This window comes from Mytilus edulis, chromosome 2, assembly GCF_963676685.1.
Source record: "Mytilus edulis chromosome 2, xbMytEdul2.2, whole genome shotgun sequence".
Taxonomy (NCBI): domain Eukaryota; kingdom Metazoa; phylum Mollusca; class Bivalvia; order Mytilida; family Mytilidae; genus Mytilus; species Mytilus edulis.
In genome coordinates, this window is record NC_092345.1 from 100,218,477 (window position 1) to 100,241,880 (window position 23,404).

General features: G+C 32.2%; 1 protein-coding gene across 1 annotated transcript; it reads left to right on the forward strand.

The window, feature by feature from the left end:
* Window positions 1-177: 177 nt before the first annotated feature.
* LOC139513674 (uncharacterized) lies at window positions 178-21,458 on the forward strand. Its single transcript, XM_071302375.1, has 7 exons — window positions 178-477; window positions 13,459-13,625; window positions 16,290-16,436; window positions 17,723-17,827; window positions 18,397-18,600; window positions 19,282-19,539; window positions 20,146-21,458. The coding sequence occupies exons 1-7, from the start codon at window positions 329-331 to the stop codon at window positions 20,169-20,171; spliced, it is 1,056 nt and encodes a 351-aa protein (XP_071158476.1). The 5' UTR covers window positions 178-328; the 3' UTR covers window positions 20,172-21,458.
* The last annotated feature ends 1,946 nt before the right edge of the window (window positions 21,459-23,404 follow it).

The following is a 23,404-nucleotide window of genomic DNA, read 5'->3' on the forward strand; positions in this document are numbered from 1 at the left end:
TTGTTGTCACATTAACGAATCAATCAGTCAGTCTATTAATGAAGTTCGCGCCAAAACATCCGTGTTGACCTTTCACCTGAACAGACGCTTGAAAATCGCATTATTCAAGGATACTAAATGGTCTGTCTGGGAACAGCGACCTTAGTTTGCCTAAAACCCCAGACTGAAACGTTTAGAGGGAAGACCCTTAGAAAAACAAAGACTAAAATTAATTTGTGAAGGATCTGAATTATTCCGTAATCAGGGATTGAAAAAAAGATTTTTAATAAGTTTGTTCAAAGTTGTCTTAATAAGATATTTAAGTGGACTATTTTCCGAATCATAAACAATGAACATTTTTATAGTATTCATGAACTTTTTATATTATTCTGTTGTTTTATTTTCTGTAAATTTCGTGATTGGTCAGAATGACACGGACACTGACCCTGGAACACCACACACTAGAGGTCAAAACAGATTTGAAACTATGAGAAGAAGGTAAGAATTATTGTCTTTCTTCACCACCCCAGAGACTTATTATTTGGTAATATTTAATATTCCAGTCTCTTATTGTAAACAACTAATTAGATCACGTCTTGTATATATTTGTTTCATGGTTTTATGCGTCAAACTTTTTTCAATATATGATTTACTCACAAGTTTACATGGGACAGTACAAATATGACAAGTGTGACCGTGCATAATTTTTTTTTAAAGTAAAATTTAATAAAAGGATATGTATAAACATCAGTAAGACAGTAACCCAAACGAAAAAATATAACCAAAAGACCTTTTTAAAGGAATGTTTTAAATAAATGAATACTAATGTTTTGTAATTTGTACGATTTTTACTATTAATTTAAAACCTTTTCCCTGATGGTAAAAATTGGATAACGGGTATTTCGTTTAAACAGTTTCTTTTTCTTTTTTTCAGATTTATTTTTAATAAAATTATCTGCTTTATTGTTCTTGTTGGATTCTAAGTAAAATCTTCTTCAATTCATTTTTTTCTTGTTAGCAAATAAAAAAAGTTTCAATTTTGAGAATATTAATACAATTTAATTTTAAACAATTGTATCTTTAAGACAATAACTAACCACAGTTGTGTACATTTTAAAATATGTTTCTGCAGCCAACGTTGTACGAAAAAAAAGAGTATTCCAATTTTGTTAAAATATCGATTTTCACTAAGTTAAGTTTTGATTTTTTTTTATCGTTTTGAAATTCTTAAAGTTCATTCTATCTAAAAACATGTAACATTCAATTCATAATTTTCTTTAAATTTGTTAGTGTAGTCTTTACGCAAGATTTCTTAATTAATTAAAACAAAAAACAAAAAATATTTTTAAAAGAAATTGAATTCTATTGAAATGGTCTACTGCGATGTAAGATGTTATTTATTCACACCCGTTATTTTGTGCAATTACTAACGACAATAGAAAATGTTCTATATTTTACTGACAAGTTTCTGTTTTATTTTATTTGAAAAAGTGAATACGTTAAGGCTTTCAAGCTAAATACAAATAAACAAAATTCGTTTCTGTAGCCAATTTAAAAAAATAAATAGCCCTATTTTCCGCTGTCGTCAGAATGTGTATTACTATGTCAAAAATGTGTAGACTTTGAGAATAAAACATTAATTATTTTCCACTTATATGGAAACTTCACCTACAAACTTTTAATTTTCAAATTTTCAATTTAAAGAATAAATTATTAATAACTTTGTGACTGAACATATTCCTCTATATGTTTCAATGTTTACCTATTTTTATATTTTAAAACAAAAAAAAATATATAGAATCTATGTTTCCTTGATAGATAGTTTCCAACTCAATAAACTATATTTTCCCTTTGATCATATAAAATTAACGTGTTTATAGATTTAGTTTTGCGGGAAATTTGCTAGTCAAGAGACCATAGATATTATTAAATCTATTATATTCTTCAGCCTTTGGAAGTCTTGACATCCTTCTTCAGCCTTTGGAAGTCTTAACATCCTTCTTCAGCCTTTGGAAGATTGTGAAACCCTTTTCCAGCCTTTGGAAACCTTGAAACCCTCCTTCAGCCTTTGGAAGATTGCAAAACCCTTCTTCATCCTTTTGAAACCTTGAAACCCTCCTTCAGCCTTTGGAAGATTGTAAAACCCTTCTTCAGCCTTTGGAAACCTTGAAACCCTCCTTCAGCCTTTAGAAGATTGTAAAACCTTTCTTCAGCCTTTGGAGGTCTTGACATCCTTCTTCAGCCTTTGGAAGATTGTGAAACCCTTTTCCAGCCTTTGGGAAACCTTGAAACCCTCCTTCAGCCTTTGGAAGATTGTAAAACCCTTCTTCATCCTTTGGAAACCTTTAAACCCTCCTTCAGCCTTTGGTAGATTGTAAAACCCTATTCCAGCCTTTGGAAATCTTGAATTCCTCCTTCAGCCTTTGGAAGATTATAAAACCCTTCTTCATCCTTTGAAAACCTTTAAACCCTCCTTCAGCCTTTGGAAGATTGTAAAACCCTATTCCAGCCTTTGGAAACCTTGACATCCTTCTACAGCCTTTGGAAGATTGTAAAACCTTTCTTCATACTTTGGAAACCTTTAAACTACCTTCAGCCTTTGGAAGATTGTAAAACCCTTCTTCATACTTTGGAAGATTTTGAAACCCGTCTTCAGTCTTTTAAATATTGTAAAATCCTCCTGCTTTTGGAAGCCTTGAAATCTGTCTACTGCCTTTGAAATAATGTGAAAACCTTCTGCCTTGAAATCCTTCTTCCGACTTTTGAAGATTATGAACTCCTTCTTCTAACTTTGGAAGATTTTGAAACCCTTCTGCCTTTTAAAGCTAACTTTATTATGTAATATTCTTGGACTCAATTTTGTGTTTGTTAGTTATTGCAACAAGTTTAGTTTCTTGGTATTTTTTATATTCCAATTATGACATTTGATGATAAAAAAGATTTAAGATTTTTTTTTAAGTTTTTACTCTATCTCTATCTCTATATCTTATTCATATCATTTTAAATCCAATCATATCTTCATACTTTTTTTTATATGTTTTGAACTGAAGTTTCTAACATACGTTTAAGAGATGTTTATAATTATTTTGATCTTAAAGATTGATGAGCTGACCTTAGTGCAAAAATATCAGCGGTCAAAGACCGAATTAATTGTGTGTGCACAGTGCAATGTCCGGTTGTAAAATTAGGTGGCAATCTGACCTCTAAACAGTTTTGATTTATCATGGTTACCATGGGTTATATGTTTACTGCCTTTACTCGCCTCAAGTCTGACACGAGTAATGATTTCAATATTATCAACTGATCATGTAATATTATTTTAGTTTAAACAGTATTTTATTCGAATAAATTGATACATAGTACGCAATTCAAAAGGATTCAAATCACAGGATAAATAAAATAAATATATCATGCAAAAGGATATCGCAACTCTAAAACCCTGTTATCAATGTTTCCCTTATTTTAAGCTGAAAGTTTACTATTACAGTAGAATTAAGTTGATATTATTTCATTCAGAAATTTTAATATATATTTATTAAACATGCTTAATGTTAACGAGATAGAATTCACTGTGACATTACATTCGATCTTGTTTAAAGAAAACGAAGTCATTTGTACACTATTCTGATAATGAAACTTAAATTTTTAAAAGAGAGTCGGAATATACCAAAGGGACACTAAAACTGGCCATTGTTTCAGAGTTGTGTTTTGAAGACATTTAATGTGCTATATTTTCCATTGGTAACAAGGAAACAACAAATAAGCGAGAATGTAAATAAGAAAATATTTCTGTCCATCTATTAGGGATTGGTAATTTCTGTGTCATTTTGGTCTCTTGTGGAGAGTTGTCTCATTGGCAATCATACCATATCTTCTTTTTTTATTTTTACAAACATTTATTGTAACAACGTTTTCCATTGGTGTAAAGGAAACAATGGTTGAAATGCTGGTATTGATTAACGAAGTGCCTGTAGCCAGTGAGGATCTTCCGAGCCCCTATATGTAGAACAATGGAGAAGTTGTAAAACTTGTGTCTGATCCTTTTGTCATTTTGAACAATAAAATATGTTTAAACTAACAATAAATGAGCGAGAATGTAAATAAGATAATATTTCTGTCCATCTATTAGGGATTGGTACTTCAAAGGTTACCATTGAACAGGATACAATATGATATGTCTGAAACACTACGTAAGGTTTAACAAGTTTATATTTATATGTGCTTAACCTCGTCGTTCATTGTTCTACATATAGTGGCTGGAAATATCCTCACTGGCTACAGGCACTTCGTTAATCAATACCAGCTTTTCAACCATTGGTTTGATCCTATAAATATGACCATACAAAGAATGCATTTAAGAATTGAATGCTGCTTTTTGTAAATTTATTGGGGTGTAAAAGCGTTGACCGAAGTACATTTTGTATGAAGCGCGGAAGCAGAATCAGAATAACGTATTATAATGAAACATACATCTAATGTGATTATTCGACGTTAACAACGGAATTAACTTTCTAAGGAACATTTAAAAATGTTCCTTGTCCTGCAAATTAAAATATGGATCCGTCAAAAAAAAACTTTTACAAGTTTTTCCTTTTCTCTTTATTTTCAAGGTGGGTTCGTAAAAATCTATTAACCCTATGGTGTAATGCAAAATGCAGTAAGAAATACACTTTAAGTGGGAATTCAAGGGTTGCAAGCTAGATGTTCGAGTGAACTTGAATGATCTAAAATGGAACTGTTTTTAAACAATAAAAATTACAATTCTAACAGTGTTAAAAGGAAGAAAGAATTACTTCAGGCAAATATGATCTTAACTTGTTTTGGCCTTTTTCGGGAATGAGGGAAAAAACATATATTAGTTTTCCCAAAACAATCGTACCTAAAAAAAACTTTATTCAAAACAAAACTGCCGTGTGTATTGAAATTGGTATTTTTTTTTTACACAGCACAAATTCTGCATTCTCAATGTTTCACATATTCTCTGCGGTCTCTGATATGTCCAATATAATGATCCTGTATTCGTGTTCCTAACGTTATTTCTGCTCCCGTTACATGACTTTTGAATCAAGATTATGTATGGGCGACACGAGATGCTGTATCGTGTTTATATACAAATAAGATTTGGTTTTCCAATGAAACAACTCTCCACCAGAGACCAAATAACGTTGAAGTAAGCACGTAATGGTCACTCTATGGCCTTCTACGGTGAGCAAAACATATACACCATAGCAAGCCGAAAATATAAAACAATTTAAATGAGAAAACTAACGGCCAGACTTATGTACAAAACAATTAACAAAAAATAAATATGACACACAACAACAAGCCACAACTAACGAATTGCATGCTCCTGACTCCCGAAGAAACATACAGAATGTGGCGGTGTTTAACATATTTGTGGGAGCCCAAGCCTTCCCTTACCTTGGACTGCCTATTTTACGAAGACATACAGGTTCTGATTTGTTTCTGGTATCTTAGTGAATGTCCAACACGTAATCTCTGTAGATCACATCCTATCTAAATATAACATGCAAGACTTCATATGTTCTCACGATTTTACAAATTAAAAAGAAACAACAGAAGTAGTAATTTTTCAACACTTGTCTACCAAACAATGTCTGTTTAATAGAAATAATAAATTGTCTGGAATTTTTTCATTTATTTCTCCATTCATAAAATTTCAAATACCCAGATGTTGTTATTTTTAGACGAATGTGATGACCCAAAGGAAGATCTCCCATAATGAAATAAAGTCAGGTGTTCATTTAAGAAAAACAAAACAGTGAAGGCCAATGTCTAGACTATATATCATACTTTTGAAAAAATATTTTATCAACCACGTGAACCACAAAAAAACAACACTACAGCGCAATAATCTTATATTGGCAGACACTATCATAGTAGTCTGTCCTAAGTAATGTTATATATTTATCCTGAATTAGTAGCAAAGAAAATGACAAGGGATATATGATTCGCTAAATTATTTATAACATACATGTAGAACTTTCACACATACAATTGCTTCGCATCAACTACTTAAAGATAACTATATATGTAAACTTAACTACTTATCTCTATTTTACGTTGAGCGTATTCTTTAGTGTGCTCTTATATTTTTTTTTTCTCTCATTCTAATGTAATTTAATAAATCAGTTTTTTAGGTTTCGTTTCGATGTGTGAATATTAAATAGGTGGGGTCTTATTCCCACTTTTTTTGTACAAGGACCTTTTTATAAGTATCCTCAAACCAAGTACAATATAAAAAATTTGGTGTATTTACTGTCTTCTGATTGGTTAAAAGAATTAGGTTTATTTTCAATGTTATCAATTTTTATGGCGACACGCCCTCTCTAACGTACATGTATTCATACGCAAACATCTGTGTACGTTGTTATCCTTATTAATATATATCTTTGAGCCTTATTTTTGATAGAAATTTATTTATAATGAATGGCAATAATTTATTTTGAATTTATTGAACCATAAAATTAATTTTTGACTCTTCACATTAACATAATCCGCTTCGCGCGCGGATTATTCAATGTGAAGAGTCAAACATTAATTTTATGGTTCAATAAATTCAAAATAAATAATAGTCCGGCGGCTTTGTAAAAAATTGTGCACATCCTGTTACAAGCATGAAATTTGGCATAGACCTTCCTCAACTATTACTCTTTTATTTCAGATAGGGAGGCATTTGAAAAAAATGTCTCACTTCCGGTAAAATCCAAAATGGCGGACGTCATACTTAAATCAGCCCAATATCGAAGGCTAGCGTGTAAAAATGTGTTATTATCATGCTACTATCATAATATTTGGTACAGACCTTTGTGTTTTACTACTTTTGGATAAATTAAATAGATTAGATGTCTTCAGAAACCCCACTTCCGGTTAAAATCCAATATGGCGGACATTGTACTTAAATAAGCTTATTTTTTAGGGAGGGTAACTGAAATGTGTTTTAACGTATTGCTACTATCATTACATTGTGTATGAACCTTTCTTTGATGTTTCTGATGGATACAATGCATAAGACATATGTCTTAAAAACCCTTTCTTCCAGGTATATCCAAAATGGCGGACAGAGAAATATCAATTTTTTATTCAAATTTTCATTTTTTTCAATATGTAAAGAAATGATTTTATTTTGTGCTGGTCATTAAACTTTTGGCTTAAAGTTATCCTCAAAACCACTTATTCTAGCATGTTGTAAATATTTAGATATAAAGTTGACACTTCCGGTTAAAAATATGACGTAAATTTCAAAGATGAGTCCTCAATCTATTTCTTCGATTTAGAGTTTTGGATAGATTGATTAAAACAAAATAAAATCACTATAGTACTAAAAATAATTCAAAATTATTACTATTTGGCCAAGAATACATGTTTATTCACAGTCACCATGACATGCACACATCGCAGTGCACGGGATACCCGATTTTCCACATTAAAAATGACCGCGGAATCCTTTCTTACATCCACAATGTATAAGCTTTTGACAAAATGATGAGGCCTCAAAAAGAGTTTTTCAAAAGTTATCCTCTTTGTCCCCGCCTGGAGTGGGTAGCATAAGAGCCAATCCCAAGCTCGTCTCCCTAAACACCTGCATAAGTATATTGCATTATTTACATGCTGGAAAAGACTAGACCAAGTTGAGGGAATAGCCTCGAAAAGCCGTCCCTGTTGCGCAAATAGTTATTTTCTTGCTTCGTTAACCATGTTATACCCATCTGCGAAGTTTGTGCGATCTTACAGTAAAACCCCGGTGATTTAGTCTGATTAATCATCATTCTTTTTGTTAAAGTCGCATCTTCAAATGCAATCAATGTCTCCCCTTTCAAGCAAAGAGAGAACCATATCACAACAGGTAAAGACATGGATAACAATAAGTGTTTCAGATCACCCAGATCACTCATTGCCTAGTGCATTTGAAAGGCCATTGATAGATATTAATCCAAAGTCTTTTGCCCTCCCAAACACAACGTCTACCCCTATGTCACGGAATAGCGAAACAGTATTGACAACATCATCATTAACGACTGTTCGAATCATGACTCGTTTAAGTGCGTGTTTCACTGCATCAGACACATGCACCATGATTTTAGTGTCTGCCTCTAAATGTGAACTTGGTGCTGAACTTGAAATACATTACGTGGTGGATAAGATAGAATATCCTGACCATTTGTTGCTATAACTACCATACGCATCCAAGACTTCATCCACTGGTATTTCAGTTTCAAGGTATTTTATTTAGGTAAGGACATAATACCCAATCAGCATACTCAGTAGGCCGCAATTCACAATCGGAGAGCTGATTTCCAACATTTACAAAGACTGTGGTATTGTTTCTCACATCTTAATAAATTCTGCAAAAACACATATTTTCTTGCCTTGTTAACCTAATCTGTTTCTTTTTTTTTTATCTTCCAACAAAACCACGTATCGTTTTCAATGACATTAAACATCAAATCCATATGGTGATGTTAGCTGGTCAATCATCATTCTAAATGCTATAGTCACATCTCCAAACTCCATTAATGTCACCAACGCAGTTCCTTTTCCAGCGAACGTGTTATCTTTTAATGCCTAGTGCATTTGAAAGGTCATTGATTGATATATATCTTATACTTTTCCCCTTCTAAATGCAAACCAAAGTTTGTCTGCCCTATGTCACGGAATAGCGAAACAGCAATGACATCAGTATCGACTGTTTGAGTCATGACTCAGTTAAGTCTATGTTTCACTGCATCAGACACATCTATCTTGATTCTAGTGTCAGTCTCTTCGTGTAAACATGGTGCTAAACTTGAAACATCATCAAGTGGTGGATAACACTAAACATCCTGAGTATTTGTTGCTTCAACTATCTTGTACTCAAAATTGTATTGAGCAAGCTCCTGTGAATGAAAACTTAAAAGTTCTTTCTTACTGTCGTCATCTCTTAGAAAACTTTCCCATCTTTGAGGATGTTTTTAATCCTGGGTTCGTCTGTGTATTCCCTTTCCCCTAAATGTTGCCCTTGCTTCTTTTAGCAGCTTTAAAACTACCAGTATTTCGCTATTCCGTAACAAAGGAGCAGACGAACTATTGATTGTATTTGGGGAGGCAAAAATCTTTGGATTAATATCTATCAATGGCCTTTCAAATGCACTAGGCAATGAGTGATCACACACTTTTATTTCTGACCAATACCTTATGACGGGTTGTGATACTGTTCTCTCTTTGCTTGAAAAGGAAAAAAAAGACTGCGTGGGAGACATTAATGGTATTTGAAGATGTGACTTTAACATAAAGAATGATGATTGATCAGCCTAAATCACCGGGGTTGTACTGTACAAACTTATCAGATCTAACATGATTAACGAACCAAGAAAGTCAATTTTTGCACAAAAGGGAAATCTCATTTTAAGTGAGACTTTTCCCACGACTTGTTCTAGTCTTTTCAAGCATGTAAAACGTGTAATATACTAATGCAGGTGTTTAGTGAGACGAGCTTTGGATTGACTCTTATGCTACCTAGTCTTGTCACTAATGGATTGCGAAGGGACAAAGAGGGTCCCTTTAAAAAAAAACTCTTTCTGAGACCTCATCATTTTTTCAGAAGCTTGTACATTATGGATATAAGAAAGGATGCCGCGGTTATTTTTAATGTGTAAAATCGGGTCTCCCGTGCACTGCCTTGTGTGCATGTGGTGGTGATTGTGAATAAGCATGTATTCTTGGCCAAATAGAAGTAGTTTTGAATATTTTTTAGTACTATAGTGATTTTATTTTGTTTAAATCAATCTATCCAAAACTCTACATCGAAGAAATAGATTGAGGACTCATCTTTAAAATTTACGTCATATTTTTACCGGAAGTGTCAACTTTATATCTTAGCATTTACAACATGCTAGAATAAGTGGTTTTGGGGATAACTTAAAGCCAAAAGTTTAATGACCAGCACAAAATAAAATCATTTTCTTTACATTTTGAAGAAAGTTGAAAATTTGAATAAAAAATTGATATTTCTCTGTCCGCCATTTTGGATACTTCCGGAAGTAAGGGTTTTTAAGACATATGTCTTATACATTGTCTTCATCAGAAGCACCAAAGAAAGGTTCATACACAATGTAATTATAGTAGTATTACGTTAAAACACATTTCAATTACCCTCCCTAAAAAATAAGCTTATTTAAGTACAATGTCCGCCATATTGGATTTTAACCGGAAGTGGGGTTTCTGAAGACATCTAATCTATTTAATTTATCCAAAAGTAGTAAAACACAAAGATCTGTACCAAATATTATGATAGTAGCATGATAATAACACATTTTTACACGCTAGCCTTCGATATTGGGCTGATTTAAGTATAACGTCCGCCATTTTGGATTTTACCGGAAGTGAGACATTTTTTTCAAATGCCTCCCTATCTGAAATAAAAGAGTAATAGTTGAGGAAGGTCTATGCCAAATTTCATGCTTGTAACAGGATGTGCACAATTTTTTACAAAGCCGCCGGACTATAACAGCCATTCATTAAATAAAGTACAGTAAGAAATATTTAAATGTGCCCTTTTGAGTGAGGTTTTAACAAAAAATTGACTATTTTTTAACATGTTACGGCGACTTAACGATTTATTCAAGTTTGTAGATTTTAATTTTCAAGAAATATCGAAAAAAACACATGAATAAGGACAAACTCAACAGGAACCAAATTATGTTGGCCTCTGATGCAAATTTTACAAAACACACGGACATTTTGTAATATTGCATAAAAAAACTATCTTTCAAAACAATGTCTAGCATATTTTGGCCTTGTGAACATATTTTAAACTGTGGCAACTCTATAAAGTCAATCGTTTAGACTTTAAAAAAAAAACACCATTCAATTCCTTGTGAAAAGATCAAAGGGAAAATTAGCACTATCTCTTTTGAACTTACTATATTGCTATATAGAAATTATTATAGAGAAACCCTTCCCATGTTCCGATAAACGAATACTATATATGACGTATTCGTATATAAAATGATAAAAGATATGTGTTTAGAAAACATTTTTTTTAAACAATGTAGTTCATTTGTATTGGCTATCTGGTAAGGTTCACTGTATCCTTCTAATGTCAAGCATATAGTCTGCTTCAAGTGTTGTTATTTGACATATCTTTCCGAATTTTTGGTTTTGCTTTTCAATTTATAAATATTCAATTTGGCTTTGTTATTGTTTTGTTACGAGCAATACTGACGAGTCTTATGTGGACGACACGCACGTCTGGTGTTACAAATGATAAGTCTGATAATTTCTATTCTTAAGTTTGTCTATATATAATTATAAGTACATATAATCATGAATGATGCACTACCTACGAAAGCAATCAAGAACAATTATTTAGAATTTACATTAATCATTTAAATTAGACGCAATTCAACGCACTTTACATATAAATAAAATAAATTGAATACACATCAACAAAACAGTCATCCAACCTCCATAACAACAAAAGATATATAGATGTCAATATTCGGCCTCTTTCAAGAGTTTATACGGTACCAACTCTCATATCTTCAACGTGCCGAACAGAGATATAAAGAGGAAGATAAATTCAACTGAGATTACAAAATATAGAAGTCTTTCTATCTTTAAATTGGGTTTTTTTTCACTTTCGTATACTATTATTTAGGTTTCAGTTATATTGTTACTATGAAATGAATAGTGTTTGTTGTACTAACTTCTCAAGTGCACGTTCTAGACCCATTCTTTCTAAACTGCATACTATTATAGACTAAAAACCATTTAAAACATATCGTTATGGAAAAGTTATTTATCTGTTAGAATACGCATTAATTTATATCTCATTTCGAATATCATTTCATTGTTATCAAAATAATAAACGTACCAATTAAAACTACCGGTATCAATGTGTATATGACGCGATCCTAAAGCAATACAATTCTTCGATTGGTGTCTCGAATACCCATAATGTTAGTTTATTCCAACCGGATACTGATTTTCTGTGTATAATTCCGTCTGGAATATGTCAGTTGTCATTAAGTAGTCCGTTTCTATGTATGACATATTGGCGTTTGTTTTTGCAGCAGTTCGGTGTTTCTGTTGTTCCATTTTTTTCCTTTTATAGTTGCTGTGTTTCCCTCAGTTTTGGTTTATGAACATGATTTGTTTCAGTTAAATCGATTTATGACTATTGAACAGCGGTATACTACTATTGCCTTTATTTAGCCAATATAATCTGAGCAATATCATCAGGAAACCAAAACTAACTTTTGTTACTTAATAATTTCAAGATGACGTCGTTATCAAATTTGATTTGAACAACTTCACATCGTGATGCGAAGGTAAAGGGATAAAACGCGACTCTAGGTTTACATAAAGCCCCTTCCGGTATCTATGATAGTTTACATGGTACAATATTGTTTCTTAGCAACGTAATAAATTTAGTTTCTAAATGGACAACTTCCCCGAACATTCGTATAGTCGACGCATTTGTGGTTTTAACACTACGAGTGAAAATAATCACATGCACATTCAAGTATAACTTATAAATTTTAATCGAAAGATTCTGTAAAAAGTGTCACTGTTTTAATACAGTTCACTGATAAATTCATCATGAATACTTTTACAGGTTAAGGTTTATGTACCCTTCTGTAGCCATTTTTGGACGAATTTTTCAAACCTCAATTGTATCAAAACTAAAGATATAATAAATAATATAGATAGGCCATTTAGTACATGTTCCAAGGGGAAACTTGATGCAAAGCATTATTTTTTACTGTTTCATTGCATTTGATAGAAAAAGAGGACTTTGTGGCAAATAAATCAAGATTTTTATAGAAAATCCACAGCCTTTAATACAGAGATTTTTGTTATAAAATTTGAAACATAAATTATTCACTTGATTTTCTATGATGTGCTAGTGTTTATTTTTTACAAAAAGTTCAAAGTAACCTGTAAATTCCAAAACACCTCATGCTGAGTCACTAAAGTCGAGCGCACCCTAAAATGTGTACTTTATTTTGGCCATATTTATACTTGTCTTAACCAATAACTACATTTATAAACTTGTTTTAAGGAAATCAATGCTAGCACTGCATGCAATAATCCTATATCTATCAGTCATCAAATTGCCAAATATGAGAGTACAAGGATAAAGGCTGTGGATTTTCTATAAAAATCTTGATTTATTTGCCACAAAGTCCTCTTTTTCTATTAAATGCAATGAAACAGTAAAAAATAATGCTTTGCATCAAGTTTCCCCTTGGAATATGTACAAAATGGCCTATCTCTATTATTCATTATATCTGTAGTTTAGATACAATTGAAGTTTGAAAAGTTGGTACAAAAATGGCTACAGAAGGGTGCATAAACCTTAAGGAAGGCAAAAACCCAAGGACAGCGCCCTTTGCTGTTTGGGATCTTATAAACATATACTGATGAACGTAGATATTAAAAAAATGTTAATAGTTTGGTTGTCATTTCTTTTAGGTCAAGAAATCAGAGAATAAACAATATCAGAAGTCATGTATTGTCTACCCTCGGATTTTCGTCACCTCCTCAGATAGACGAAAACATGAAGGAAGAGATTTTGAGAAATCTAAGTATATCAGGTGTTCCTTATAAGGCAGTATCACAGCAGTGCTATGCTGGATCATGTAAGTTATGATAAATATAAGTATACATCAGGTGTTACTTATAAGGCTGTATCACAGCAGAGCTATGCTGGATCTTGTGAGTTCTGGAAAATCTAAGTATATCAGATGTTCCTTATAAGGCTTATCACAGCAGTGCTATGCTGGATCATGTAAGTTCTGGGAAATCTAAGTATACTGAGTGTGCCTTACAAGGCTGTATCACAGCAGTGCTATGCTAGATCATGTAAGTTCTGTGAAATCTAAGTATATCAGGTGTTGCTTATAGGGCTGTATCACAACAGTGCTATGCTGGATCTTGTAAGTTCTGAGAAATATGAGTATATCAGGTGTGCCTTACAAGGCAGTATCACAACAGTGCTATGCTGGATCATGTAAGTTCTGAGAAATCTAAGTATATATCAGGTGTTCCTTATAGGCCTGTATCACAGCAGTGCTATGCTGGATCATGTAAGTTCTGAGAAATCGAAGTACATATCAGGTGTTCCTTATAGGGCTGCATCACAGCAGTGCTATGCTGGATCTTGTAAGTTCTAAGAATCTAAGTATATCAGGTGTTCCCTATAGGGCTGTATCACAACAGGGCTATGCTGGATCTTGTAAGTTCTAAGAATCTAAGTATATCAGGTGTTCTTTATAGGGCTGTATCAAAGCAGTGTTATGATGGATCTTGTAAGTTCTAAGAATCTAAGTATATCAGGTGTTCCTTATAGGGCTGTATCACAACAGGGCTATGCTGGATCTTGTAAGTTCTAAGAATCTAAGTATATCAGGTGTTCCTTATAGGGCTGTATCACAACAGGGCTATGCTGGATCTTGTAAGTTCTAAGAATCTAAGTATATATCAGGTGTTTCTTATAGGGCTGTATCACAGCAGTGCTATACTGGATCATGTAAGTCTAAAAATCTAAGTATATCAGGTGTTCGTGATGTATCACAGCAGTGTATGCGGGTTGGTCCAGATTTGCAATTCAAATGAATGCAGTTTGATAATTTTCTTTTCATTCTGAAAAACCCTTTTTTTTTTTTTTACCTTATTTGTAATTCATCGGGAAAGTTTGTATGCAATTATAAATTACTATATTCTACTATCAACTACAAATGTATTGTAAGCCTCTTTGTCAACTACAAATGTATTGTAGGCCTCTTTGTCAACTACAAATGTATTGTAGGCCTCTTTGTCAGATTTACTATATTCTACTATCAACTACAAATGTATTGTAAGCCTCTTTGTCAGATTTACTATATTCTACTATCAACTACAAATGTATTGTAAGCCTCTTTGTCAACTACAAATGTATTGTAAGCCTCTTTGTCAACTACAAATGCATTATAGGCCTCTTTGTCAGATTTACTATATTCTACTATCAACTACAAATGTATTGTAAGCCTCTTTGTCAACTACAAATGTATTGTAAGCCTCTTTGTCAACTGCAAATGTATTGTAAGCCTCTTTGTCAACTACAAATGCATTGTAGGCCTCTTTATCAGATTTACTATATTCTACTATCAACTACAAATGTATTGTAAGCCTCTTTGTCAACTACAAATGTATTGTAAGCCTCTTTGTCAACTACAAATGTATTGTAAGCCTCTTTGTCAACTACAAATGTATTGTAAGCCTCTTTGTCAACTACAAATGTATTGTAGGCCTCTTTGTCAGATTTACTATATTCTACTATCAACTACAAATGTATTGTAAGCCTCTTTGTCAACTACAAATGTATTGTAGGCCTCTTTGTCAGATTTACTATACTCTACTATTAACTACAAATGTATTGTAAGCCTCTTTGTCAACTACAAATGTATTGCAAGCCTCTTTGTCAACTACAAATGTATTGTAGGCCTCTTTGTCAGATTTACTATATTCTTCTATCAACTACAAATGTATTGTAAGCCTCTTTGTCAACTACAAATGTATTGTAAGCCTCTTTATCAACTACAAATGTATTGTAAGCCTCTTTGTCAACTACAAATGTATTGTAAGCCTCTTTGTCAACTACAAATGTATTGTAAGCCTCTTTATCAACTACAAATGTATTGTCAGCTTCTTTGTCAGATTTATTTGTATGTCTGTTTGTGTTGTTTTGTGTCAGTTGTGTTGTGTATCTATGACGTATATTTACATAGTTTTGTCTGCTGGATCCCAATCATTGTCACGTAAATCAATTATGTTTGATTTGGTTGATCTCGCAAATTTGTTAAATGTCAATATGACTGCATTATAAACAATTGTCGTACAAGTGGGAGGTTCAACCCATCATTTTCTTTGAGAGTAGGAATATGACAGGGACAAACCAATTGGACCGTTGGTTGATATAGCATTTAAATGTTGGTTTTGTCAGGTTAAATGCACTTCCAGTTTTCTTTTTACATCACCTTACCTCGGAGTTAGGTATTTTGGATAATATTTTAGCAAAGTTCAATTATGAGCAACTTTGTATTCTGCACAAAATACTAGTATTATCATACGTATAGCTATTTATTCTGCTATTGATATACCAGTACTAAATTTCTTTATTTTTTGGGGTATTTTAAAGCCTTCTTTCTATGATATATGATCAATCCCTCGCATTTCCTACGCCTTAGGTACGTTAACCAAATATCTCTCAGCGACTTCATATTTACTTTTTAATATTAATATTTTGATTATTGTTCCACATGTAGGTACATTACCAAGTTGGATTGATGAAGATTTATGGAATGACCCAGACACGAAGACTTTACGACTTTTCTTTGATATTTTGCCTCTAGAAGACAGCGGAACAAGTATACTAAATGCTACCTTAAAGCTTCACATCAAAGAAAGAACAGGTAAACCCTATGTCTTTGTTGTAAAGAGTTGCCAAAAGAAAAACCGTTATGTTTATTCTGAATGAAACTTGAATGTCTTTCATAATGATTCAAGATGTGTGCCCTTGGTACATGATAGTAAATTTAGTAAGTGTTCTCGTCAATTTAGATAATTAGCAATAAAGAAGGTATATGATTATTAAGACATTTGTTAAGAGATAAAAGGAAAATGTCCTAGATTTAGATGGACTAATGTTTTTAATGTTTCTACACTAATTGTGTCGACATGAACTAACAAGTTTTAGGAAGGCACGAGATAACAGGAAACACGAGTTTATTTATTATGCATTTAAAATTATTTTCAGACTGTGAAATTAGCAATACTAAATTTAATCTCTGGTAGTTAAGAGAGGTTATTAAGTTTGACAATAAGTGCATCACTACATTGAAATCTATAGCTTATCTTCAAGTAATGATTCAAACCTCGTAAGATATAAAGATAAAGTCGACATGAAAAATTATATACATCATTACCATCGAAAAAAGGGGGCAGATACATACGGTGCAATTATAAATCATTAGTGAAAGATACCATGGCAAAAAATAGAAAAAGAGAAAAACAACAATGAACCAAACCGACCATCGTTAAACTTAGGTGCTCCAGGAGGGTAGGAAGTTGCTGTTCTCCTTGATATTAAACTGATATTAATCAAGTTTTGTTAACATTTTTATCAATGTTGCATATACTATGAGGAATTTCTTTCTCTATCAGAACTTTCATGCGATTATCATTATTGAAAGTAATCCGTAATGCTAGACCTCCAAAATCCTTATTTGTTCATCCTCGTACTGGTTTTCTGTTTTAGTACAGTAATAATTTCTTGTTATTTTAGATAAACACGCATTAAAGTCCATATTTGGACAAAATTGTCATTTTCATAGTGTTTTAAGAAATCTATTGTATGTATATGAGAAACATCTAAAAGTCGCGGGAGATGTTTCTGTTGTTTCGTTGTTTTCGTCTTTAAAGTTGATGTGTTTCCTTCGGTTTTATTTTGTAACCCGGATTTGCTTTCTCTCAATCGATTTTTGACTTTTGAATAATTTAGCGGTATACTACTGTTTGTTGCCTTTACTTATATCAAAGACAACGTGTGAATACTCTTTTCGATTTTTGTTTGTTTACTTGTAGTCCCACCGAAATAAAAATGTAGTAGAAGAAATAAGAATATTGCTGATAGCCGAAAAACTTTTGTGTCACTTAAAACAATGTGATTTGAAAAGAATTATAAATGCATTTTTTTAAGCATGTCGTTGTTTTACGGAGGACAATGAATCAGGAGAGGAGGACAGTGTTCGATTTACCGTGTTTGTCAGTCAGTTTCTCAAACCACTGAGACGCAGAAATCGAGGTAAGTGAAATAGTATTATTATATAAAGGATTTCACTTTTGAAAGATTGTGTGTATGTCCTATTTATCAGATAAACATTTGATTTTAATACCAGTACCCCATGGAGATTGTAGCAGATGAGCATTATTATTCCCTGTCTGTGCGTTCTTATTCCACCGATCATTCTGTCCGTCAAGTATGAAGTTTAAAATGAAGTTGTGATTATATGCGTACAATAAATGAAAATATGCCAAATTTAGTTATCATAATGCTCTTGTCTATCTACTAAGGAGGGACATCTTGAACCGTCTAGCTACCATTTTCGCATAGTCAATCTTCCACGCAACAATATTTTATTATTATACTACCTCCCAATTTGAAAACAAACCAGAAAAAAAATAGAAGAAATAATATTTGAAATTTCATTGCCATTTCACACAGACTGTCAATGAACCAAACGGTAACAACAATTATCTCTTAACATATCTTTTTATCGTAGAGTAATGAAAAAGACAATGCACTGATAAATACTAACATATAACTGATATGATACATTTAAAATTTCTTTTTACTGTTTATGATTTTCTTAGTACCGCGAATGAGAATTCTTGATGTGAAAATGGTGGTGGTCAAAAGGGATAAGTGGATAAGTTTCAATGTCAAAGAAGCAGTAGAGGAATGGATGCAGCGTCGGAGGCGACGTCATGGACTAGAAGTCAACGTTATCGACTCTCAGGGATTCCCGATTGATGCCAAAGCTGTGTTTGGAAATACAGACTGCTTGCTTCCAGTTGGTATGTATACCTCTTTTGTATGTTTGGATTAAAATAATGACCGATGCATTTAGATTATTTGTAAGACGATTCTGTACGTTTTAGTAGTAACATTTTATGTCTGAAAAACTTTTTTTTCTTTTTTTTTTTTGTAGCAGTTCTTTCTAATCATTTGGTATTAATTGCGACTGAAAATATTCATCAAATTATTCCATTATTTCCATTTCATTTTTTATTATAGTTTCCGGAACTATGAATAACTGTCATACAAGTAGGGGTTTAGTTAGCTGTAAAACCTGGTTAACTATAAATAACTGTCATACAAGTAGGGGTTTAGTTAGCTGTAAAACCTGGTTAACTATAAATAACTGTCATACAAGTAGGTGTTTAGTTAGCTGTAAAACCTGGTTAACTCACTATTTTATAATATGTCTCTACTGAGCCAAGCATTTGATACTTGTTTTTAATTCGTTCTGTTGATTAATAAAGTCTAACGTTTGATTTTGTCTGTTGCCATTTTTTGAATTTACCTTGGAGTTTAGTATTTACCTTGGAGTTTAGTATTTACCTTGGAGTTTAGTATTTCGTTATACTTTTGGTTTAAAAACAAATAGTATTATAGTCATGTGTTTTTATTAGCTTGTTTTTTAAATTATATCATGAATAATAATTCAGCCAACATATAAGACATTTCTATTTTAGATGTTGAATGTCAAGATACCAGTTTACCAGTCGCTGTACAAAAAACTCTGAATTTTAGCACATCCCCAGTGTTGGAAGTTTTTACTGAAACCAGACCTAATATACAATTTAGGGAAAAACGAGATATTGCAACCATTATGCAGCCGTACACGGAGGAAACGAGAAACGATAGTAACCTTTTCAAAGAAAGTACCTTCCTTAAACGATTACGAGGGATGTCAAACTGTGACGGTGATGATTGTGAAAAAACAGAGGCAGGTAAGAACATTTACTCATATTACAAAAGAAATTATCATATACAAATCCTTTGGAAACAGCACATTTTACATATTTGTAAATATTTTGTGGCCCAATTCCTGCTTATTTTGACATTCAATGTCGTTTAGATAAGATATACGTCATAGTCAAATCTTTGTTACCAGTACTAAAATTTATTCGATTTGGTAAAAGCCGTGTTACATGTCTGATTGCAAGTCCCTGTGATTTGGTGAAAATAATTATCATGTCTGATGGCAAGTCCTTGTAATTTTTTAAATGATACTGAACATGATCGATATGAAGTCCTTGTGATACTGAACATGATCGGTATGAAGTCCCTGCGATTTGATTAAAGCACTTTTTTTACTGATGGAAAGTCCCAGTGATTTGATTAAAGCACTTTTTTTTTACTGATGGCAAGGCCCTGTGATTTGATTAAAGCACTTTTTTTTACTGATGGCAAGTCCCTGTGATTTGATAAGAGAACTTATTGTAACTGATGGCAAGTCCCTGTGATTCATAATGTTTTATTCTCTCCAGACTATTTGACAGCAAAATATACGGCTATAAGATATGTCATATATAACTTTTTGTCTATATTTTCAGCACCAGTACCCGATGAACAGACTTAGGAGAGGTTGACTTATCACGTGTCACTATTCCACTCTTCTGTCGTACAAAGAGTATTACTAATTGTTGTTCGACTCATTAAACATTATCAATTTCCATAAATCAATCGCATAAAATTCAAGCCGAATCATAAGAAGTTTGCACTACATTATGTTAACTGATGCAATACAAAGTGTGTATATATAGAGAATTAACCGCATTCAAATCGGAAGACCACCACGATGAATACAGTTGTTAGACAGATATATACATTGTCGGGTCATTATATCTTATTTAACTAGTTCCATCGACATCCATTTATACAAATGATGCTACTATAACTGCTTGATTTAGAATAATGAAAACAATCATGTCTGTCTTTATTGCTACCTCATTTAATATTGTTAATGTTATTTGTTATTAATGTGTATTTTATTGTATATATATGCATTTTTTTATTTATTGAATTTTGCGATAGGCTTTTGTAACTTGTATATTTGTAACAGGTAATGCATTGTTTGTAAGTTATGATAAACATCAGTGCCTCTTTTTTCTTTTTTTTTTTTTAAGTTAAACATCCCTATTGTGTGTTTTTCTAACCATGAAAAATCGAGTATTGCAAAAAAAAATGGCTTAAACTTTGCCAGAGTAAAATATTAATTTTCGAACTATTCGTCCACTTTAAATATTTACAAATGTCCGTGCATTTATTTTCATTTTTTTCGACCTTCTAAATGCCACTATTGTTTGAATGAGGGACATTGAAATCTGTCATCAATTCCATGGTTGATGGTCGTGTTCATTGCTTTATCAAATTGGAATTTGAACATTAAAATGCATACAAAGAACCGTTTTGTATGAAGAGTTGTTCCCCTTCTTTTTTTTCCGATCATTTCGTATCATTTCAACCCACTTTTCAGTTTTCAACTACAAACTCGTGTTGCAGGATCTCAATATTAATGACTACACTGTACTTGCAACACATGGTGTTCAATGAAAGATTTCTCTGCAATGGTGATTGTCCTGTGATCGATTATCTTTTGGTCATAGAGTTGTCTCGACTTGCATTTATTGCACCTTTGGTATTTTTTTTCATTTTTTCCAATCTATTAGACATTTAACGGAGGCAACTCTCCAAATGCAGCACTGTTATTGCTTAACATGATAGTCTAAGCTATATCTTCAAATTTTGTTGTATTTATATTTTGTTAGATTTTATATACAATGTAAATATTTGAATAAAGGGAAAGAGAAAATGTTAATTGTCATTATCGATCATTTTTTAAAGTAAGTGGAACACAAATCAAAAGTGATGATACATTACACTGCATATGATCTCGAGTTGTATAATAAATATTTTACTGTATTAAACTGTGTTATTGAACATACATTTATTTTCATTTATCAATTGAAAAACAAAAAAATATCTAAACACATTTTTTGACAAACTGACTTTACTCACACTTGCTTAAATATATCTACATTACGGAAAGAACATAGTAAAAAGTTTTAAAAGATAAAGAGTCGTGACTCTTTCTTTGAAGTCACCATCAACACACGAATAGTACAGTTTCCATTTTTAATTCCATGAATCTTATAAATAAATTTGTTCGTAGTATTTATTGTTTGTTGACATGAATATCAATTATGTGGTCATTTTTATAAATTTCCTGTTAACACAACTTTGAATTTTCGTAATACTAAGGATTTTCCTATCCCAAGCATAGATTACCTTAGCCGTATTTGGCACATTTTTTTGGAATTTGGGGTCCTCAATGCTCTTCAACTTTGTACTTATTTGGCTTTATAACTATTTGGATCTAAGCGTCACTGCTGAGTCTTATGTAGACGAAACGCGCGTCTGGCGTACTAAATTATAATCCTGGTACCTTTGATAACTATTTATTGTCACATTTGAATATTCCATTCATAAATTTCTAAAACAAACGACAATCACTCATAAATGTGTCATTAAATTTGTTTACAGGTGAACTTTTATTGACAAAAAGCGCAAATGTCCTATGAATTTAATATAGATGTGTATATACAAGTTTAAAGCGCAAATGTCAATACTTTTGAAACGCAAATGTTCTTTCGTGTTACAAATATAACGCAGATTATGAAAATTGAAACAAGTGTATATCAAAGAGATAATAAACCAACCAAAGATACAAAAACAGCTCAAGACAACCGATGGGTCTTCAACAGAGCAAAAAAATACCCGTACCCGGAAGCGGACTTAAGCTTGCCCCTATACAAAAATGTGTACTAGTTCAGTGAATATGGACGTCACACTCAACTCCAAAACATATAAATGTAATTAAACTTTAAAAAAAAAAACCAAATAAGACTAACATAGGCGGGGTTAAACATGTTTTGTAAGATCTCAACCACCCCCTATACCTCTACCCAATGAAGAAAAAACAAACACACGGCATTACATGTTTTAAATGCTACTCGCATTGCAGAAATCTTGAATTGTTGTAATGTTTGTGGATTTTGTTTAGATTTTTAAGGGATTGTGTATTCTATCTTTCATGTTTGATATTCGGTTGACCCGATTAACTTTTTTTCAATTTCCCAATGGGACGAATGCTAACCGTCTTTAACAGAAGATAGCAAAGAGGGCAATCAAAAATCAGTAGTCGAAGTAAAGCAAACAAAACCATGATAAAAGAAAGAGACAAAACTATAATAACAGAAAAAAAGAGTCCATGACAAAAGAAGAACAAACAAAACCAAGACAACAGACAGACAGATTATTTTTATAGTGTCACATACCAACACAGACCAATATCATACATCAATATATAAGTATAAAAATACAAATTAAAATGTAAATCGAAGTTGAAATATCGGTATCCGGCCACAACTGATTTACGTGACACTTTTGCTTAAAAACTTGTTCTAACATTCATTTACAAATGAATAAATAAAACTTTTACAATAAAAGAACTTCTATACACAATATTTTCTGCGATTGAACATAAAATATAAAGATTTTGCTAAAAAGGGTTGTTTGTATACAGTCATGGGACATCAGAAAAAGAAATTGTTCATCATGATTAAAATCAGAAAACCAAACAAAACCATGACACAAGAAAAGTAGACAAAACCGTGACAAAAGAAAAGCAGACAAAACTTTCACAAAAGGAAAAACAGACAAAACCATGACAAAAAAATACCAGACAAAACTATGACAAAAAAATACCAGACAAAACTATGACAAAAAAATACCAGACAAAACTATGACAAA

Bases quoted from the DNA above. Each gene is read 5' to 3' on its own strand.
- LOC139513674 (XM_071302375.1), top strand. From the start codon at position 329: ATGAACATTTTTATAGTATTCATGAACTTTTTATATTATTCTGTTGTT. The intron at 16,437-17,722 runs GTAAACCCTATG...CATTTTTTTAAG, and splicing joins TCACATCAAAGAAAGAACAG to CATGTCGTTGTTTTACGGAG. The intron at 19,540-20,145 runs GTAAGAACATTT...CTATATTTTCAG, and splicing joins TTGTGAAAAAACAGAGGCAG to CACCAGTACCCGATGAACAG.